Source organism: Pteropus vampyrus, unplaced genomic scaffold, assembly GCF_000151845.1.
Source record: "Pteropus vampyrus isolate Shadow unplaced genomic scaffold, Pvam_2.0 Scaffold44, whole genome shotgun sequence".
Classification (NCBI taxonomy): domain Eukaryota; kingdom Metazoa; phylum Chordata; class Mammalia; order Chiroptera; family Pteropodidae; genus Pteropus; species Pteropus vampyrus.
In genome coordinates this window covers 473,033-492,321 of record NW_011888825.1, presented here as the reverse complement: position 1 = coordinate 492,321, position 19,289 = coordinate 473,033, and the positions used below count along the sequence as shown (strand labels likewise).

The following is a 19,289-nucleotide window of genomic DNA, read 5'->3' as shown; positions in this document are numbered from 1 at the left end:
CCACGCTGCTGCTCCAGAATTGTGGCGGGAGGGGGTGTCATCCTGCTCCGGAAGGCCCATTGTTTCCCTCTCCGGCCTGGCAACACTGAGTTCCTCTAAGCTGGGGTCAGAGAACGGGCTCAGGTCCCCAAGGGGCACAGGGCAGGGGACAAAGGCCAAACCCCCTCCACTCTTGATGGGGAGGTGACTTTGGGGTCAGGGACAGAGCTCTGGGGTCTGGCCGGGAAGAAAAGGCTAATGGGAAGAAAAGGCAAATGCGATAAGGGAAGGCCAGGAGGCTGAAGGATGCTCCTGTCTGCACACTTAACCACACACCCAGTCCCCTGTTGTTTCCTGCTCCTGGGCACAGAGCAGGAGTGATAGGCTTTGTGCCACCCCCCTGTTCACCAGATCCCAAGAGCACGTTCAGTTCATTAATTCTTTATTGATGTGTGATCATTCCTTCCCCTCCAAACTCACCCACCAGCCGGTAAATACTAGAGGAGCTGCACTGGAAAGGGAGGGCACCTGCAGGGCACCAGCGAGGTTTAGTTGTCCTGTTCACGAGGTGGGGGTGGGGAGAGGGGCTTGTGTGTGCAGGGTCCAGCCCAAATGTTCAGGATTCAGATATGGGTAGTGAGAGGAAAGGGTTTTCCAGAGTGTGGCAAATTTTCACCAACATTGGGTCCACAGATGCTGCTTGCCAAAGGGATTCTAGGACCCAGCCAAGGCAGGGGTGGGGGCAGGATAGGTCGGGAGACCCCTCAGGCTTCAAGTCCTTGGGCCAACTGAAAGGGAGGGTAGTCGTCAGTATTCTTGACTCGAGGGTCCTCAAACCCAGACCTTTCCAGATGTGGGAACGGCCTGGGACCCTGGTGAGGCCCGGATTTGCCGCGGCTGCGGGCTGCGCCGGCGCCGATAGAGAGCTCGGCTGTAGGGCACAAGGCAGTCGGCCAGGCGGAGGCGCAGGCAGAGGCGGCGGTAGCTGGCCAGGGCAAGCACGAGCAGCGGTACGAGGAGCAGGAATCCAGTGACCAGCAGGGCCGTGAAGCCCGGGTCCCGCAGGTGCGCTGTACAAGGGGGTGCCTGGGAGCGCAGGAACTGTGGGAGAAGAGGTGTCAGGCTCAAGCCGAACAGCTCCGGCGGGGAGAAGTTGTGGCCCATAGACCTCACCACCACTATCACCACATACACCCGCACTCACATGTACAACCCAGGGCGCACGCTCACCTGGGAGTGACAGAGGAAGCCGAAGCCTAGCATGGTGACAGCGGGTAGCAGGATGGTCCCCAGCACCAGCGCCAGCAAGAGAAGATTGAACGCAGCCACCAACAGATTCTGGGCGGTGACCAGCACAGCGCAGGCCCAACAGTCCAGGGGGTCCCGGGGCTCTGGGCCGCCGGGAAGCGGTCGCTGCGCCCCGGGGATATCCGCCATGGCCTGCCTGGTTCCCGTCTGCTTGGGACGTAGCCCTTATAGCCGTTTTTCCTGCCCCTCCCCCGGCCCGGCCTCTCCCCACCCCCCTTATCCTGGAATGCGGCTCCAGGAGTAGGCCCCCCCCCCCCCCATACGCAGGAGCGGACCAGAACTCTGGACATTCCACAGGCGCCTCCGGGGAGGGGGTTCACCCTGGCCGGGGTCTGCGCAGTCTTTCGCCATCAATCACCAGCTTGTAGCCCCTCTTCCAATACTCTCCCTGCTATTTACCAGCACATTGTCAAAACAGGATTTTTTTTTTCTGATTTTATTTTTAATATTAATATTCTCACACAAAAATCACCGAAAATAGGGGTAGGATTGGGAAGACCCCTCTGCCCCAAGGGCAGAGAGACAGTGCAGTGCGAGGGGGCGGGACTGTAAACCCCCCAACCTTCCGCAGCCCCAGCATGGAGGAAAAACCGACAAAATATAAAGCCCCAGAGAAACTCACCCCGGGGTGTCCCTGCCCCAGGGAGGCCCTGGCCCTGGGCGGTTTCGCGATTTAAAAAAAGGGAGGGGCGAGGGAAAAGATCGTGTTTTTTAAATTGGCCGGGGCTGGGAAGGACGGGGTTCCTTTTCCTCATAGTTCTTTCTTTAAAACTTTAAAATTTTTTTATTTTATTTATTTATTTTTTTTACAAAATACCATTTCAGTTCCCACTTCTTCCCCTACAGTACAGGAGTCGCTCACCCTCAGGTGGGGTTGGGGTCGGGTTGGGTTGGGGGACTGGTCCGAGAAAGTGCAGGACATAGGGGAGGGGAGCGGGTTTGAGCACCATGAGAACCCGGCTGGAGCCGCGAGCGGGCGGAGACCGGACGGCCCGGACACACACTGGCGCAGGGAGAGCCTGGCGGCGGGCAGTCCCTGGAGGGGCGAGCGGGATGGCTTGGGGGGTGCGGGAGGTCGGGTTTTCCCAAAAATGAATAAATAGAGGTGAGTGGGACTGTTATAAATTAAAAACAAAACAAAACAAAAAAACAAAAAACAAAATACAAATCATAACCAAGTGAATAAACAAAGACATGTACAAGGGTCACAGCTAGCATTGGAAGTAAAAAAGGAGGTCCTGGGGGAGGGGTAAAGCCCATAGAAAGAATCTCATTAAAAACCTCGGCTGCCGTAACGTCTATGTACATACGCGAGCCGCGTGCATCTGCGCCGGGCGGCGGCTGGCAGGCGTGAGGGAACCCGTATGTGACCCCCGCCGCCGCCGGAGCCTGGTCCTTGTGTCTGTTGCTAAAAAGGCCAAAGTCGGTGAGGGGAGGCGCTGGTGGGCGAGGGGCTACCAGCCTCCTCCCCTCAGTCTCCCATTTTTTTCGTTTTTTCCTCATATTTGTTAAAAAAAATTTTTTTTTCTTAATAAATTAAGTGAAGGGGAGCTGCCAATGGGTGGAAGGGCTGGGCCCGACCCCCTTCCCGGCCAGAGGCGAGACCTAGGTCCAGCCCAGGCGTGTGCTGGTGGCCCCGCAGCGCCCTGCTGGCGGGCAGGTGGGCGGGGCATCCGGCCTTATCGCGACGTGCTAGCTGCTGCCTGTGGGGAGAAAACCGGGGGCGTCTCAGGGGCAGGCGTAGGTTGACCCGCCACAGCCCGCCCCCTGAGCACCCCCACGGTCTCCGCCCGCAGACCCGAGCCTGGGCCTCACCAGTGTGAAGGCGTCGTAGGCCTGCGCCAGCTCCTCGGTGCGGTACTGCTCCAGCACCACCACGCCCTGGAGCCCCGCGCTGCGGCGCCGGGCACAGGCCTCGCAGTGCACCAGATATGTGTTTCGGCTGCCGTTCTCACTCGTCACGAACAGTATGTTGAACACCTCCACCTGAAACAGGGAGCAGGGGCAGTCATCAGGTGAAACCCTAGGGGAGCCTTCCTCTGGGGAAGGAGAGGGAGAGCCCAGCCCACTCACGTCGCACTCGTTGCAGTAGTAGGCGGGTTCGTCCTTGACCCGGCCCTGGTAGGCGATTTTCTTTCCCGCCCGCACCAGGCTCTCTCGTTGCACCTGGCAGTGCTTCATGGACTGCAGGAGGCAGAACCTGCGTGTGGGGCGAGTTGGCAGTGAGGCAGGGCTGCAGGTGTGGGGGGGGGGGTCAGGAGCCCACACCTACAGGGCCTTCCCATTTCATGCCCAGGTCACATCTCCTGACCCGAACATCTGAAACAGCTTACATTTCTTTTATTTATTTATTTAGTCTATTTGGACCACTGGAAAATAAAGCCCCTCAGAGCAGGGACTTTGTCAGACGCCCCAGCACAGTAATACTGCAGGGTGCATGGTAAAATGTGGAGAGGATGGAGAATGGGGTAGCATTAAACAGGCAGAACAAGAGTAGGACCAGGTAGGTGGAGAGGGACTACCTCCCAAATAGAACCCTCACTTGATCATCTTGAACAAGTCGGGGTCGCTGATTTTGACGGTGCGAGCCACGTTCCAGGACACATGAATCATGGGCACAATGGATTTGACATTCTTCACCTCGTTCCACTCATATCGTTCCAGGGCCAGCTGGTACTGATAGGCTGTGGGCCAGAGGGGGTCACTACAAGATTCTCAAATAGCCCCCAGCCACTTGAACCCCAGCCACTTCCCTCAAAGCTGGCTGCCCTCCTAGCCACCACCTCCACCCCAGCCCGCCACATGAGGCTCCACCCCCTCACAAGCTGAGTGGTTCTATGTCCCACCCTCTCACCGGTGAGGGGCCCCACGTTCCAGGCGATGTTGTTGCACCAGCCAGTGGCCTGCACCCAGTGCACAGTCCCCGCATTAATCCACACGAGGTCTCCAGGGCGCTGCACGAAGCGGTACACAGGGATATTGGAAGCATAGAGATCATCCAGGATTGGCCACCAAGAACCTGTCAGGTAGTCCACGCCGTGCCTGCGGAGTGGCCATAGGGTCAGATGGAAACCTGGGGGCTCAGGCACATGACATGGGGGGTGGATCTAGTGGGGGCTAGGGCAGAGCGCACCGGTCGCAGAAGGCGCTGATGGTCTCCCAGTAGTGCTCGTGCACAGCGAACCACTCGCAGTCGCCTGGCCCTATGTTGATGTTGACAGAGCAGAAGTTGTTGTTCTCTTGATGGCCTGCAGGGGGCGACAAAGAACAGAATGGCTGACAGCCCGCTCTCCTCAAGCCCGCCCTTTGGCCCTCACTGGTTGACAGCAGCGCTGACACCAGCCCCGCCCCCGCGCCCTTCCCGCACCTGGAGTTCGGCTGCCAGGGACCTTCATGTATAGCTGCACGGTATTCATGCCCAGGATGGTATGGCCCACGTGACTCAGCATGTTGCCCGTGGATGTTACCCGCATGAAGGCGGGCAGCTTCAGCAGCTCCTGCAGTTGAGGCTTCCACCTGCGAAGTAGGCAACAAATATGAGAGGCTACCCCTGCTCTGCAGATCCATCAGCACTCCTACCCTTGCTTTACTAGCCCCAGGCCCACTGACCGCTTAGCATCAGACAGGTCGATGTTGGTGCCAAATTTGATAATATGATGGTTCTTCGGATCTGGTGTGCTGCTGTGGGGAAGAAGAGCACTGGTTGGTGGAGAAACATGGGGAAGGGAAGGAATCGTGAAGGGAAGGGGCATATTTTACCATACCTAGGAGGGGTTCCTGTGGTGCTGTCTGGTTCCTCTGACTCCTCATCCTCACTCTCCTTCTCCTCCTGCTTGGCCACAGGGGTAGGCAGGCCTGGATCAGCTACTCCCCAGGAGCCCTCTGGCCACAGCCCCACTCCAAATCCCCTGATCTTGCACCCCTGCTGCCCCATGCTCGCCCCTCACCTGCAGGGACTCCTGGAAGGATGAGGCCTGGTACTGTGCGTACTTGGCAATGGTGGTGTGGGAACGGGAGCTTTCACAGGGCCAGATCTGTCGCGTGCCTGTCAGATCCCAGTTCTCATCTGAGGGCTGCTGTACCTGGGTGCGTACCTCCACTGTGTGTTCACCACTTGCCTCCACCAGTGTCTTGGTGGAGAAGAGGCCCAAGTCTGCAAGGGAGGGCCAAGCAGGGCGTTGGGGCAAAGACAGAAGGCAGAGAGCGAGGACCCAACTTACCCTGTCCTTTCTTACTCCTCAAGTCTCTGACAGGCTGGACATAGGCTTCACAGAGGTCAACCCAGGAGAAATAGGCAAGAACCCCAGACCCACACAAAGCTGGGATTATCAGCCATCACCAGCCCTCTTTCCCCACTGCTATTCTGAGCCTCAGCCCCTCCACTGAGTACTCAAGTGTGCATGAGGCCATATTATGCACAGCACCTGGCACATTGTAGGTGCTTAATGAATGGCAGTTGAAGTTATTGGATCCAATCAAAGATTTAGTCAAATGAAAGCCTAGAATATGCTTTAAGTAACTCAGTAAAGAGAAGGGAAAATATATGTGTGGAGAAGACTTTGCGTATACAGAAAACAAGATGGATTTCTATATTGCTATATGGTTCCCTCTACTTTTGTGTTTGAAATTTTGCATAATAAAGATTGGGAAAAAAAAAAGCCCCGAACCTTGGATCTTCAGGGGTTCTCTACAATCTGTAATCTATTCTTCCTTACTAACTCACAACACCAAAACTGACTCTAACCAGACCTTGATATATATCCCCTTCCCACCTGCCTACTGCTGGAAACAGACAGATGGAAGAAAAGCCTGAGGCCAGGTGACCCATCACTCAGAGCATGCTTCAAATACGGCCCACTGAGGACTGAGGAAAGCTCTCTATAGCCACTGGGTTTTCAAATGTAGGGGCTCTCAGAGGGACCCAAAGCCCCCAGATCCTTGCAACCCTCCCTGACCTTTCTGCCCCACACACTCACTGAGCCGCAAGGAACCTGCCAGGCCCCTGATCACGGTGATGGGATTTCGAGGGTCTGTACAGAACTGCAGCAGCACAGGTGAGAAGGCGTCCCGTTTGCTCTCCAGCTGAGGGACAACCAGGAGATAAGGCTGGATCAGAGCCCTGTCACAGGCTCAGAGCACCCCAACAACTCCCAACACTTGTCTTAGAACCCTCTGGCAGGGACACACATACATAGATGCTGGGTGTGGGTGGGTTGAGTTTTTCCCGGGGTAGCTTCTCCTCAGTGTTGATCTTCGGTTTCACAGACTGGGTGGGGGAAAGATAAGACTCTCGAAACTTCCCTTTCACCTTGGCATTCCTGTGGGAAGACAATGAAATGGAAGAAATAGGGTGATAGGGGAAAGGAGCCGCCTAGCAGGCCAGGTCAGCAGCCTCGTGGGTGACAGTCCCTAACTCACTTGCTGGCACGCACGACGTCAGCAGCGCAGTGGCTGATAGTAAGGTCCGCCATGCGCAGCCTCCGTTCTTCCACCTCAGAGGCGATGAAGGTCTCCTTGTCACCACTCTCTACCTTGATAAGCCGGATCTTCAGCTCCTTGGGGGGCCCTTCACTAAGTGAGCGCAGCTTAAGCATGTCAGCCCGGCTGACACCTGGTGGCCCTGGAACTTCTTCCCGAGCCTTCTTCCCAGGAACAGGAGCTGATGCAGATGTGGGCTGGGCAGAGGATGCAGGAGCTGGTGGAGGAGCCGGAGCTATGGGTGGCTTGGCCTTGGAAGCCCCAACAAGATCAGGCCGGGCCTTCTCACGACCTTGGATCTCCTCACTCTGCAGGTCCAGGTTCCCTAGCACCCGACGGCTCTTTTCTTTGGGGGCCTTGGTCTTGGCCTTTGCCCTGCCCTCACGGGGCCGCCAACCCACACTGTCCTTACAGGCCCGCCTGTGCCGCCGGTGCTCCTTCTGGTGCTCCTTCTGCCGCCTCTTGCTGCTACCTGGTCCTGCTGCTGCCACTGCTCCACCACTCTCCTCCTTGGCCTGGGCAGGAGGCAGCAGTCGCTCAGTCCCACTGTCCACTGGGTCTGTGGAGTCCACTGGGCCTCCTGGGTCTGTGGCACTCCGGCCCACCCGCTCCACAAGGGTCTCACAAGCTCGACTGATCTCTTCTAGCACCTCAGACTCAGAGCGCACAGGGGGCAGAGGCAGGGGTGGGGGTGGCGGTTCGGGGGTCATGGGGCCCAGGGCTGGGTCTTCACCAGCCCTGCACTCCCGGGCCCAGGGCCCGCTTGAGGTAGAGAACTGAGATGACGAGGAAGCGGAGGGCTGTGGGGAGCCCTGGGCGCTAGGGGCCACTGAGGTGGGCGGCGGGGCTGTAGCACCTGATGGGGGACTGGAGGAATACTGAGTGGTGGGCAAGGGTCCAGGCTGGGTAGAAACAGCTGCTCCAGTCCCCCGGTAACAGTACTTCTGTCCCTCCAGCACGGAGGCCAAGGATTTGAGCAGGCTGGCCGGGCTGGCTGATGGGGGTAGTGAGGGTGGCGGCGGCTGTGGCTGGGGGGGTGGAGGGAACTTGGCTAGTGGCGGCGGTGGTGGTAGGGCTGGTGGTGGCTTCTTCTCCTCTTCTTGGGTGGCTGTGGTGGTGGTGGTGGTGGTGGCAGCAGTGGTGGTTGGGGCTGTGTCAGTGGGGAATGGAGGCTGCAGAGAAGCAAAGGACTCCTTCAGGGGGGGCGGGGGAGCTACGCCTGCTTCCTGTTGTTGCTGTTCCTCCTCCTTGCGAATGGATTCATCCAGCATCTTCATGATGTTGGCCAGCCCATCAGGTAGGATCTTAAATTCAGCTGGCTCCTCAAACTGGTCCTCCAGTGGGGTAGGGGGAAAATCAAAGAGTCGTGCACTTCGGGCAGGCAGCTCCCCAACCCTTGGCGGCACGGACTGGGGGGCTTTATTCAGGGGGCCTGGGGATGGCCCTGGCCCCGCCTCGGGGGTCTTTGGGAAGGAGACCCTGGGCCGAGGGCTCTCCGGGTGCCTGAAGCTTCCTGAGGTATTTTGGTGGCAAGAGGAGGGAGGAGCTGGAGGCAGGGCAAGAGTAAGGGGTGCAAGAGGTGGGTCCTGGGGGCTCAGTGTTGGGCTGGGGGGCCGGGGGAGAGGGTCCATACTTCTGGCCAAATATGGAGGTGGGGGGAAGGACACAGGCCCCGTAGGGCTGCTGCTGTGGTTGCCATTGTTGTTGCTGCTGCTGGTGGTTGGGGGAGTGGGAGGGGTGTGCGAATCCTGAGTGCCCACAGAAAAACGGGAGGCGGGAGGCCCCAAGAAGCCCTCACGGTGGGGGAGGGGTGGTGGAAGAGGACGGGGGCGTCCCTCAGCCCCAAAGAAGAGCTCTTCTAAGATCTCTCCATCCTCACGGGCTGACCGGCAGGCTGGGCCCTTCAGCCAGGCAGGGGGGTGTGGGGGGCGTAAGAGGCGGGGACACGGGGGTGGAGGAGGTGATGGGGGGCCAGGTGGCAGGGATAGGTGGGGAGTGGCAGCGGGAGCTGCCAGGAAAGGTTTCCGACTGCTATGTGCCGAGGGCCCCAGGCGGCCTTGGTGAGAGGAGACCTCCAGTGCGGACGTTTGGTAATGATCAGCGCTGGGCTGCAAGTAAAGGAGGGAGGTAATCAGAGGGCTGCTTGAGCCAACTCAGACAAGCTCCTACTGACTACCCCACTCTACCCTCCACTTGCGGTCATCACTCACAATGCCTGGGCTCGGCTCCATGCCCCGGAGACCAGTGTTGTTGCTGCTGCTGCTACTGCTGCTGGTGGTGGTACCGGGGAGGCCGGGGGGCCGGGAAGGGGCGTAAGGCACGCAGGCGGTAGTTGCTGCTGGTGAAACGCTGGAGTCCATCCGCGACCTCTGAACTCTGCTCTCTCTAAGGTCACTTCCGGGGAGACGGGTGGCAGGCGGGCAGCCATGGCTCTCTGCTCCTGGGGGGCGGGGGCCTGGGCCTGGGGGTGCAGCCGGGACCAGCCGATGGCCAGGGGGGTGTGCAGTGTAGGCTGGAGCTGGGTATGGATATGGGTGAGACAGCGAGTGCCGCTGCTCCTACAGGAGGCAAATGAGGACACTGAGTGAGGAATGGAAAACACAGGCATTTGCAGGTAAAAAATGAGGAGCAATAGATAGGTGCTCACCTGGCGCTCTGGGGGTGCTGAACCCTTGCGCTCGGGGCCCCAGGTATCTCCATGCATGGTACTCCACAGCCCTGGTTTGTTCAGCTGAAATGGAGGACTGGTGGCTAGGCCAGGCAGGGGTGGTGGTGGTGGTGGCGGCGGCGGTGGTGGTGGTGGTGGTGGTAATGGTGGCGGAGGCAGAGGCAGCCCTGGGGGAAGGCCAGTCTAGAAGAAAAAAGGGTATAAAAATCCTGTTCCTTGTCCTAGTCTTCCTACTTGCTGCCTGCCTGCCTGCTCCCATACAACCATACCTGCTCAGAGTTGCAGCCTCTCCTGCGCTTGCCTCCAGGGCTGAGGCCCTCCTCCCCTGAGGGGCCTGAGAGTGCTGCAGGAGGCACAGGCTGCACCACTGGCGGTTCAGCGGCTCGCTTCACTGGGGGACCCCCTCGCTTGGCCCCATAGTTCCGCTTGTGCTGAGGACAAAAAGAGAGAAGAGAGAATGGCACAGGAGCAGACCTGGCCCAGCCCTCCTCCCTAGGCCACCCAACCGCAGCTTCACCTCAAGGTGCAGCAAGTTCCACACTTGCTCCAGGGGTGGTAGGACCTTGGCTCGATGCTGGCAGGAACCGGCATGAAAGTTCCAGAGCTGGGCCTGGAGAGGTGGGGGAAGGATGTAAGGGACAGGACAGAAGCAGACATTAGATGAGGGCACTGAGTCAGAAAGCACAATCCTAGCTTCTAATGTCCTCCCTTATCCTACCTGCTGTAGTCGGCCAATGCGGGGCCCCAGCTCAGCCAAACTTCCTCCATATCGAAGAGCGCTGTGGTAGCAGCGTATGGCCTCTTCACTGTCATGCTCTGACTCGTACAGCTGCCCAAGCTGCTCCCACAGCCCTGGCTGGGCTGGCTCCCGGAGCAATGCCTGCACACAGCCATGCAGGGATTCCAGCTTCCCATGGAGGGGTCTTGGGGTGGGTGTCCTGTGGAGCAGAAGGGATTGGGGGTGGTCAGGCTCAGGGAAACTCTTTCAAAGACCCAGCTTTACCTCCCATCCCTACCACCTTTGAATCCTCACTCACCCTGGCACATAATACGGTTTGTTAGGGTGCCCAGAGCTACTGCCATGTGAAGGGGGTAGGGGAGCAGAGAGTGGGGGCTGCCCAATGCTGGAAGAACACCTGGAGAGAGAAGGTGTCTGTTAATATACATCAAGATGAAACAGTTGTGTCCCTGTCTAGGAAGGAGGTGACTGAGGCAATAAGAGAAGGCAGCTGAGGATTACACTGAGGCCCACGGAATGGCAAAAAACCCAAAGGATGACAGAAATTGAGGGGTACAAGAGATTGGAAGACGAGTTCCTGGAGACACAGAGATGGCCCAAGTTCTCACCTGCCTCCAGGCAGCCATGCGCTACGAGGAGGGGGATGGGGCGGGCAGGAGCTCCAGGCCCCAGCACAGCTCAAGCCCCCAAGGGCAAAGGCTTCCCGTGCAGTGCGGGCCCCTGGAGGGTCCACTGCCCGATGCATCCAGCCTGAGTCAGGGAGAAGAGATTATGGTCTTACTGGGGGCATAGCCTGAGCTGCCTGTGTACACACAGACAACCCAGCCCAAGCCTTGCCCTTACCAGGTCAGCAGTGGCCCCAGGAGCCCTGGAGATAGGGCACGGCCCCTGCCCCAGCTCTCTGGGGCAATGGTCCCACTCCAGCCGCTCTGACAGGAGAGCCCACTGTCCCCAGATGGCCGCCCAGGGGCTTTCACAGCCAATTCTACAGAGAGGAGGAGGCAAAGAAGTGAGATGAGCTAGCCAGCACACAGTAGGGGCCCAAGGGCTAGTCTGGCCTGACTGCAGCACTCATAGGTCTGTTATGTGAGCAGGGCGCCTGGCTTTGGCTTTCCCTGAGAGGAGGCCCACCGGACCTAAGGAACCCCTAAGAAGCCCAGGAGAGCGGCTAGGGGCCGAAACGAGTGGCAGGGAGCCGGATGGCCAGTCGGGAGCCTACAGGCAAGGCAGCAGCAGCTCACCCAGCCTCCGTGGGAGCGTCCTCTCACAGCGTCGGCGAGCTCCAGGGATCCGGCCAATCACAGGACTTCCTCTCTGCCCAGAAAGCCAATCATCACCCGCGTCTCCGCCTCAGTAACAGCCTGCCCGGGACCAATAGAAGCGAGGTTAGCCGGGCCGCTGCCGGCCCAGGGAGGAGGGGCAGCGGAGCCGGTCAGACGGGCTCGGCCCCGGGTGACCCCGACATGACCTGGCGGCTCCTACCTAGGGTCTCCATCTCGGACCTGACACTCAGGCCAGCTGGGCAAGCGGGGCCGGTGACCCGTTTAGGTGAAGGCGACGAGTCGTACACCCGGGAGGGCCTGGGGGATGGCGCCCCCCGCAAGTTCCACGCACCCACAAAGCCGCCGGTCCTCCCCGCTAGTCTGCCCAAGAAGCCTCCCGCCCGGCCGCCGTAAGACTGACGGACGGCAGACAGATGTACAACGCAGACAAAGGCGTCGCTCCCCATCCTCATTTCACCTCACCCAGTGCCTGACCTCCCCACTCCGAGGGCGCCTTGGTACCGCTTCAGGCTGGCCAGTCACGGCGACTTCTACGGCACCCAAACCTGCCCGCACCGCGATTTGAGCCCTACGCCTGACACCGTCTCAAACCACGGTCAAGCCCCCAGCCTCACACCCAGTACCTTCAGCTCCTCCACTTCTGGTTCTCTAGGTCTTCAATAACAACCGACCCCCCAAACCAAAACCCCCTTTGAATACCCCAACTTCTGAGAAGTCGCGCACCACAGTCCGGAGTGGCCCCTCTCTTGTGGCTCTAGTATCCTCTATGCCCTTCCCTGCCGGGGCCACGCGGTTCCCCACGGCCCACGTGGCCCCCGCCCCCCCCAAGGGAGGGGGGATTTCGGGGGTTGCCCGTGACGTGGCTACTTGCGCAGCGGAAGCGGCGTGTGTAAGAATACGGGGAGGGGGGGTCCTTAGGGAGGGAGGAGGGCGGGGCCCGACAGGCGGTGACATCACCCTTGTCCCACTCTCACCGCCCACTCCCTTAAAGAAACCAGAGCCTGTTTCACTTCCTCCTTCACACCACTCCCCCCCCCTTCCCGTCCGTGCTGGCTCGACCCACGACGCGCGCAGCGCTCCCTATCCTGGGCACCTTCCATTAGCCCCATTTCTTCCTTCTCGCCTCTCTGAGCCTAAGATCTCGGTCCCAGTGCCTCCTCCTCGCCTACCCAGCGTCCCCTCAGGTAGGGAGCCGGCTCCGCTCCCGGGATCGGTCCATTGAGTCTAGAGTACAAAGAGCTGCGAGAGGCGAGTGTTGAGTACAAAGCGGCGGGGGCGGGGCCAGCGCTCCAGCTGGAGCTCCAGCCGGGCAGGAAGCCGGGGGAGAACGCGCGACAAGGGGCTGGGGGCGGCTGGAAAGTTCACTTTCGCTGAGAAAAGTCTGAGCTGTGGGGAAATTTCCACCCAGCCCACAAGGGTAGACGAGTTTCTCGTGAAAAGAGTCCTCCCTCCGCAGGACAAGGTCGTCTGTTTGCATGCAAGCGCTTAGACTCTACAGGTACCGGCGTGCCACTCCTCGCCGAGTCCTGGCAAGCTCCTGGGCTCTGCGGACCCTCTCCGCAGTTTATGCAGAGTTTCTGCCAGAACTCGCTCTCCTCACCATACAGCCTTTCGCTCAGGGGCAAATAAAGTACTTAACTGCGGTCAAGTATACACCTGGCCGGCTGCTCCCCACTCCCCAGTCCCGGGACCCATGGCTGAGACATGGGAAAACAAGGAACCGGGGGTCCAGATATCAGAGGCACAGATCCCTGCTTGGGAAGTGGTGCCGAGGGCGCTGCCAGTTTCCAGGAAATGCAGCTTCCCCTTCTGCGATGATGACACTTCCCCTCTACCACTTCCCCTTTCCCACGGGGAACTGACTCAGCTTTCCCTAAACCAGCGAGTCCCGTCCCTCCAGCCCCTTTCCACCTTTATCCACACCCCCACCCCGCGCCGCTACTCAAAATACAGCAGCCCTCACTTGAGGACAAAAACTTCCTGTATACTAAACACACACACTCTCTCGCCAACCACCGTGGATCCTTGTTCCCACCCGGGACCCGGACGTCTGACTCTCTATCCGCCTCCCGTATAAAGACCTCCCTCGGGGTCTGATTCAGGTTTGGGGTGGAGGAGCGTGAGTCACCCAGAAAACCTTCCCCTATTCCCACTGACTCAGCCCCCGCCTCCCTGAACATACACAGACACACAGTCAGAGGCAGACACAACTCAGCCCACACACCGCTCACCACCAGTCCCGCGGAATTTCCCCCCTCGTCTTCCCTCACGACGGCCCCTCCCCGCGGCCGGCAGTCCCGACGCCGCGCTCACACCTGTTCCCCTGTCGCTGGCAGCCGGCTCGCGGTCCACTCTCACCTCCACTCTCGCTTTGGGGCAGGAATAGCCCTCCCCGACTCCCGATGTCCGTACTAACCAAGTGGAGGGGACAACCACGGACTGGCACAAAGAAAGACACCCACAGACTCCTCAAAGACAGATGAGAGGTAGATGCATGAGGCCAAAGCCAAGCTAGGATGACGGTATACTTCAGGGGCAGACATTCCAGTCTCCCCCGCCCAACAGTCCCGCGAGTCAGCCGCTCAGAAAGGGTTAATTCTTCTCCAGCTGAAGCCACGCCCCCGTCATCCGGGCACTCCCGGCTAAGCCCAGCTCCACCCCTTCCATCCGGGCTCCGGGCTCGGGGACTTTAACCGACCCCCTCCCGCTTCGGCCCCGAGAGAGACCTGCTCCATCAATCACACCCACTTAACTCTCTCCCGGCTTGAGGCCCGAAAAGCCTCTCCACGCACTGCTCCAGCCATGCGGGACGCGGAGTAAGAGGCCAGACGGACGCACACGGACTCACATGCCGGCCAAACACAAGACCCCGCAGATAGGGTTTTACCGAGCAGGCAGTCAGCAGGCACGCTGCACGCGCACCGAAGTGGGGCCGGTCCCGGAAGCCCCGCCGCACCCCGCTCCTGCCAGGCCTCATTCTGCCGGGTGGAAGCGAGGGGTTACAGGCTCGCTTCTTACCTGGGGGAGGGGGATGCGGAGGGGAGGGCCGCCGACTGGGTCTCCGCTGTGACTCAGCCACCCGGGCAGGCCGCCCGCTCGGGATTCCCTTCCCCAGCCTTCCCCCGCTGCTGGCCCCACCCCGCCCCCCACCGAGGAGTGACAGTGCCTGCCCCGGCCCGCTATGTGTCACTGCGAGCCTTGTGTCTGCCTCTGACTGGACCGCTGTGTTCACCAGTCTGCCTGACAAGGTTGGCTGTGTGTGGGTCCCGATGTCTTTCTCCTTGTGCACCTGCATATCTGCTCATCTTGTCTCCTTCAGTGCCTGTGTCAGACGCGTTCCTGTCATTATGCCTGTCTACATGACTCTGAGCTGCTGTCTCTGTCTGTGTGTCTGCTCCTGTCTCGGTCTTTTGTCTGGGTCTGCCTCTGCATCACTTGCGTGGTCACGTGTGTCTCTGCACATGCCCTTCTGTGTTTGCCTTCATGTTCCTGAACAGAGTCAGGGAAACACTGGAGCAGACTGACCCTGCTGATTCTTCCCCTCATTCCCCTAAATCCTGAGTCTTGCTGGATCGTGACTGACAAGTATTTGGGGGTCTGTCTGCCTTCAATCAAGTTCTGTCCTATTCCTCAACATCCTTGCTTATTCTCCAGCTCCCTGGGGCTCCCATTATAGTGATAATTGCTAGCATTTACTGATACTTATTACATGCCAGGCACTGTGTTAATCACTTTCTATACATTTTTTAAACTCCTCCCCCAAACCTGTCGTGGGAGGTTTTATTATCCCATTTTCCAGATAAGGACTGAGACTCAGGGATGTTTGGTAACTTGGTCAAGGTCATTTTACAAGAGAGTGGAAGAGCTGGGCTTCTTTCCAGAGACTCATCCTTACCACTCTCCTATAATGCCTCTGTTCTGTTTTCCTTCTGTTGGTTTTATCCTCCCAGGCCACATCCTGGGTCAGCCCACCTCTCAGCTCTACCCAAGGTTACCATCCCAAATGTCTCGTGTCCTCTAGAGAAGGCGTGGGTAGGAGGCTGTGTAGCAGATCTCAGAAGCCATTGGTTTCTTCGCAATGAAGCTCATTCACTTAACACATTCATTCAACACAATTCCACTGAGGCACCCCAATGTGCAAACCATCTTGTCAAACAGAAACATAGAAGAAAACAGTCCCACTCAAAAACTTAGTAATGGAGAAGAGTGAAGCACACTCAAAACTTAAGTCCCTTGCTTAGGTACCATCTTTTCTCCTATGGAGGAATGGGGGATGGAGAAGGACTTCAGGCTGAGAACTCGCAGAAAGAGAGAGGTCAGCAGCAGAGAAGTATGACTTAGAGTGGCGGGGAGGAGGCAAATACTATAGTGCAGTGGTGAGAGAACAGAACACAAAGGGATCTATAAGGAAAGGTGAGATGCCAACAGCAGGTTGTCATGTATAGAAAGTGATTAACACAGTACCTGGCATGCAATGGTCTCCAGTAGCTCTCCAAATCCATTTCCAATCACCCTCCATAAGCCAGGCTGTTCAACAACTCTTATAGGGGCAAAGCCCTCCCCCTCCCAAGAAAAATCCCTCCAGTGTACTTTCCAGCTTGCAAGCCCTTGCTTAATTCAATTCAATGAGCAACTGAGTTGTAGCACTTGGGGGAAAAGACTTTGCTGGTGGTGGAGAGACTGGCAAAGTATAGGGCTGAACCATTCATAGGCAACAGAAGGGAGCTCCATAAATCAGGAAAGCTGAACCAATCAAGCACCCCAAGGTGGGGGGATGCTCAGAGTTGGACTGGACCATTCTGAGAAGTGGGCATGATCCAGATCATACCACTCTTCCTCAAGCATGTGGTGCAGAATTGGAATTTGGTGAGGTGCGATGGGGTGCAGTGCTCAGAGGTAGGACTTACCAAATGGAGTTTGGTGTGCCCTGTGTCATTGGGACCAGTGCCCCAGCAGTGGGGTGCAGCACACCACAGTGGGTGGGGTGGGTGGAACTACGGGGCTGGCATGGTGCCTGGGGGAACCTAAAAGAAAAAAGCCAGTTAGAGGTAAGGTCCCCCAGGCTGGAGAATTTTCCTGTGCTCCCTGTCGTCCCTTTATTGAAGAGAAACCTGGCTCTGGTGATCAAATGGGATGGGAGAATCTGTTTCCATGGCAACCAGAAAAAGCCATCCCCAAAGTGGTCCTCCAGCCTTCCCTGTTAGAAAGCATCCTGGAGCAGGATGTAAGGGGAGCATGCTATGGCATCTGCTTAAGTCCACAGTGGACACCAAACCTATGATCCTTCTTCTGACTGGAACCTCCTGCTCAGAGTCCCTGGCCCCAGAGAAGGCCCAGCTACCCCTGACATCTGCACACAAGTCAGCTTCAATCCTGGTTCTAAGCATGCAGATCCTCTTCCTTCAGCTCTGCCTCCTCCCTAACCTTATCAAGATACCAGTCAACCCCACCCTCTGGACTCTGCCCCTTCCTCTTCCCCCAGGCGGGTATAGGCAGGTCTCCCTGAGCAGCACAGGTGGCCAGACTAGATGAACAGGCCCAGCAGGGAGAAGCCTTCCTTCTCAGCAAGGACCGTGACTCTGGTCTGGGTCTGGAAGTGACCTCTGCTGCAAGCCTCCCTTCCATTCCACCCCTCAAGACCATATCCTGTTTCCCCATCACCTCCTTCCTCTGGGTGGCCCAAGAAGGTGAGAGAGGCCCACTCTCTCCTCTGCTAACTCTCAGAGACAAGAAACTAGGTCTTTTAGCATAAGTCTGGGGCCAAGAATCAGGTGTCCATCAAGGGGTCAGACCTAAGTCTGCCCTCAACTCAAAACTCATTCCTCAGGGATCTATGTTTTCTGCTCCCTCAACCACAGTTCTCTGTCCTTAAGGACCCAGACACTTGGGCTCCCCCAGATACTTGGGCTATCAGTCTAGTCTATCCATTCTCTGGCCTTCCAGCCCCCGTTCTTCCACCTGCCCCAGAGACTCAAGCTTCCTGCCCCCAGCCTCCATGATGCAATGTGCTGCAAGCTGCCTCTGCTGCTGATGACACTGCCCCCAGGGAGGTGCTATTTCTGACCCATGCAGGGCCCCTCACTGGACCAGGGTAGTGGTCAGCCACAGGCTAGGGAGGCCAGGTTGGCAAGGTGCTTCTGCTAGAGAAGGAACCTTGAGGCTGAAACCCTTCAGGACAGGAACACTAAGAATGTGGGACCAAGGAGTATGTATATGTGTGTAGTCTGTAGCATTTTTGTATGTGGGTAAGTTAAAAGGGGAAGGGGATGCTGGGGGGGGGGGTTGTCTAGCCTAGAAAGAGGGGAATGCCAGGCCTTAGGACAAACCAAAAGGAGGATGAGGGACAGCCAAGGGGGTCAATTGGGTGTGTATGGGGTATCTGGACACCAGAGTGGGGGAGGGGCCAAGAGTCATTTAAAGGGCCAGCCCCAGAGCTTTAATCCTTCACCAGCCCTGGCCCCAAGCCTGAGGCTGTAATTCATCTGTCCAACAGCTGGGGTGGGTGTGTTGGTGGGGGGGGGTATGTGGATGGGGAGAGGGAGCAGGGGGAGGGGCTGGGGCTTTCTTGTGCACAGAGCCAAACAACAAAAGGGGAAGCTGAAGGACCAACTCCAATGTGCCCAGGCCAGGCTGCTGACCTGTAGAACTGTCGGTGGCCCCCACCTGGTGACAGGCTCTATAGTTTGATTTTTGGCCAGACAGTCCATGAACCTAAAGGTGGAGCCCTGGAGAAAGCCCAGGCTGAATGCCCCCCTGGGCAAGCTGTCACCCCTCCTTGCACATTCCCAGACGTAGCACAGTCCCAGACCTGGCAGGCCCCACAACAGACTCAGCCTCAAATGCCCTACATGTCAGCCAAGCCTCCCCAGACATAGCCTGCCTGCTCCCCCTCCCGCCGACATAGGGTGGCAGCGGCCTCACCGAGACTGTCCCTTTAAATCATTACCACCCTTGATTGTGTGGACTAACCGAGGGCCCTGCCCCCCAGGCAGGCGGCTTGCCACCTCCCCCCCAAGAGTCCCCAGAAATGTGAGGGCCATTTAAAGGGACAACAGAGAGGCAGCTGGGTCGCTAACGGCCCCCACCCCCACCCCGCTCACACGCTCACAGTCCCTTTTCCCAGCGACACATAGCCCCTTGCCCCATCCAGAGGGCCCCCCAAATTCCGGTTTTTTCCCCACCCCTAGAGACTGCTACAAGCAGAAAGGGGGCCAGAGTTGGGGGGCGGGGAACTGGGGAGCAAGAAAAGGACAGGGACTCCCTCCTTCCTCAGAGCCCCAAGGGACGGGTCGGAAGGAAAGCAAAGCCCGGAGAAGCAGCAAGAAAGAGCCCCGAAAGGTGCCGCGGGCAGACCTGGGGCGCACAGGCTGTTGGGCGAGGGGAAGGGAGTAGGGCTGCACGAGACCGCAGCTCGGCCAGCGGGAGACAAGCCCAAGTGGGGGAGATGGAACAAGGAGGGCCAGGGAAAAGGGGTAAGGCCGGGGCGGGGGGTGGGGGGGCGGTGAATGAGGAGACGGAACCGGGGAATGGGGTCATCCGGGAGGGCGTGGAGGAAAATCCGAGAGGAGAGGGTGAGCCAGGCCGGGGTTACCTGCTGGGTGTCTGTCCCCCGGCGGTGCCCCCGGAGTCCGGGTAGGGAGGGGGGGAGCAACGGGGGGGAGTGGGGGCTGGGGGGGGCGGGGGAGACGGTCCCTCCTCTGCCTCCTGGGCCTGCCCCGGCGCTTGCAGCCTCTGCCTCCCTCCCTCCTCCTCCCCGTCCCTGAGTCCCGGAGTCAAACAAAGAACTGTAGCAGGCTCTCCCCAACCCCCTCCCTCCTCCTCCTCCTCCTCCTCC

At 58.6% G+C, this 19,289-nt stretch overlaps 2 protein-coding genes across 15 annotated transcripts in view; both read right to left on the bottom strand.

The window, feature by feature from the left end:
• Nucleotides 1-404: 404 nt before the first annotated feature.
• TMEM88 (transmembrane protein 88) lies at nucleotides 405-1,595 on the bottom strand. The gene is made up of 2 exons (XM_011358882.2): nucleotides 1,210-1,595; nucleotides 405-1,080 (listed from the first exon to the last, which is right to left on the bottom strand). Exons 1-2 carry the CDS (start codon nucleotides 1,414-1,416, stop codon nucleotides 811-813), a joined length of 477 nt encoding a protein of 158 aa, XP_011357184.1. The 5' UTR covers nucleotides 1,417-1,595; the 3' UTR covers nucleotides 405-810.
• A 127-nt stretch (nucleotides 1,596-1,722) lies between these two features.
• The window catches only part of KDM6B (lysine demethylase 6B), a 21,672-nt gene continuing 4,105 nt past the window's right edge, over nucleotides 1,723-19,289 (bottom strand). The window contains exons 2-24 of one of the 14 annotated variants that reach the window (XM_011358880.2): nucleotides 16,363-16,479; nucleotides 11,414-11,533; nucleotides 11,016-11,157; nucleotides 10,781-10,922; nucleotides 10,471-10,569; nucleotides 10,152-10,371; nucleotides 9,951-10,043; nucleotides 9,703-9,864; nucleotides 9,413-9,616; nucleotides 8,976-9,323; nucleotides 6,706-8,873; nucleotides 6,479-6,605; nucleotides 6,264-6,369; nucleotides 5,235-5,440; nucleotides 5,052-5,116; nucleotides 4,897-4,968; nucleotides 4,655-4,803; nucleotides 4,421-4,535; nucleotides 4,142-4,329; nucleotides 3,830-3,971; nucleotides 3,361-3,487; nucleotides 3,103-3,273; nucleotides 1,723-2,990 (exon numbers count right to left, since the gene is read on the bottom strand). In XM_011358880.2, the coding sequence (XP_011357182.1) occupies nucleotides 2,967-2,990; nucleotides 3,103-3,273; nucleotides 3,361-3,487; nucleotides 3,830-3,971; nucleotides 4,142-4,329; nucleotides 4,421-4,535; nucleotides 4,655-4,803; nucleotides 4,897-4,968; nucleotides 5,052-5,116; nucleotides 5,235-5,440; nucleotides 6,264-6,369; nucleotides 6,479-6,605; nucleotides 6,706-8,873; nucleotides 8,976-9,323; nucleotides 9,413-9,616; nucleotides 9,703-9,864; nucleotides 9,951-10,043; nucleotides 10,152-10,371; nucleotides 10,471-10,569; nucleotides 10,781-10,917 (4,923 nt within the window). In that variant the 5' untranslated portion in view covers nucleotides 10,918-10,922; nucleotides 11,016-11,157; nucleotides 11,414-11,533; nucleotides 16,363-16,479 and the 3' untranslated portion in view covers nucleotides 1,723-2,966. The other 13 variants (XM_011358872.1, XM_011358870.1, XM_011358879.1 and 10 more) reach the window with 13 other exon arrangements.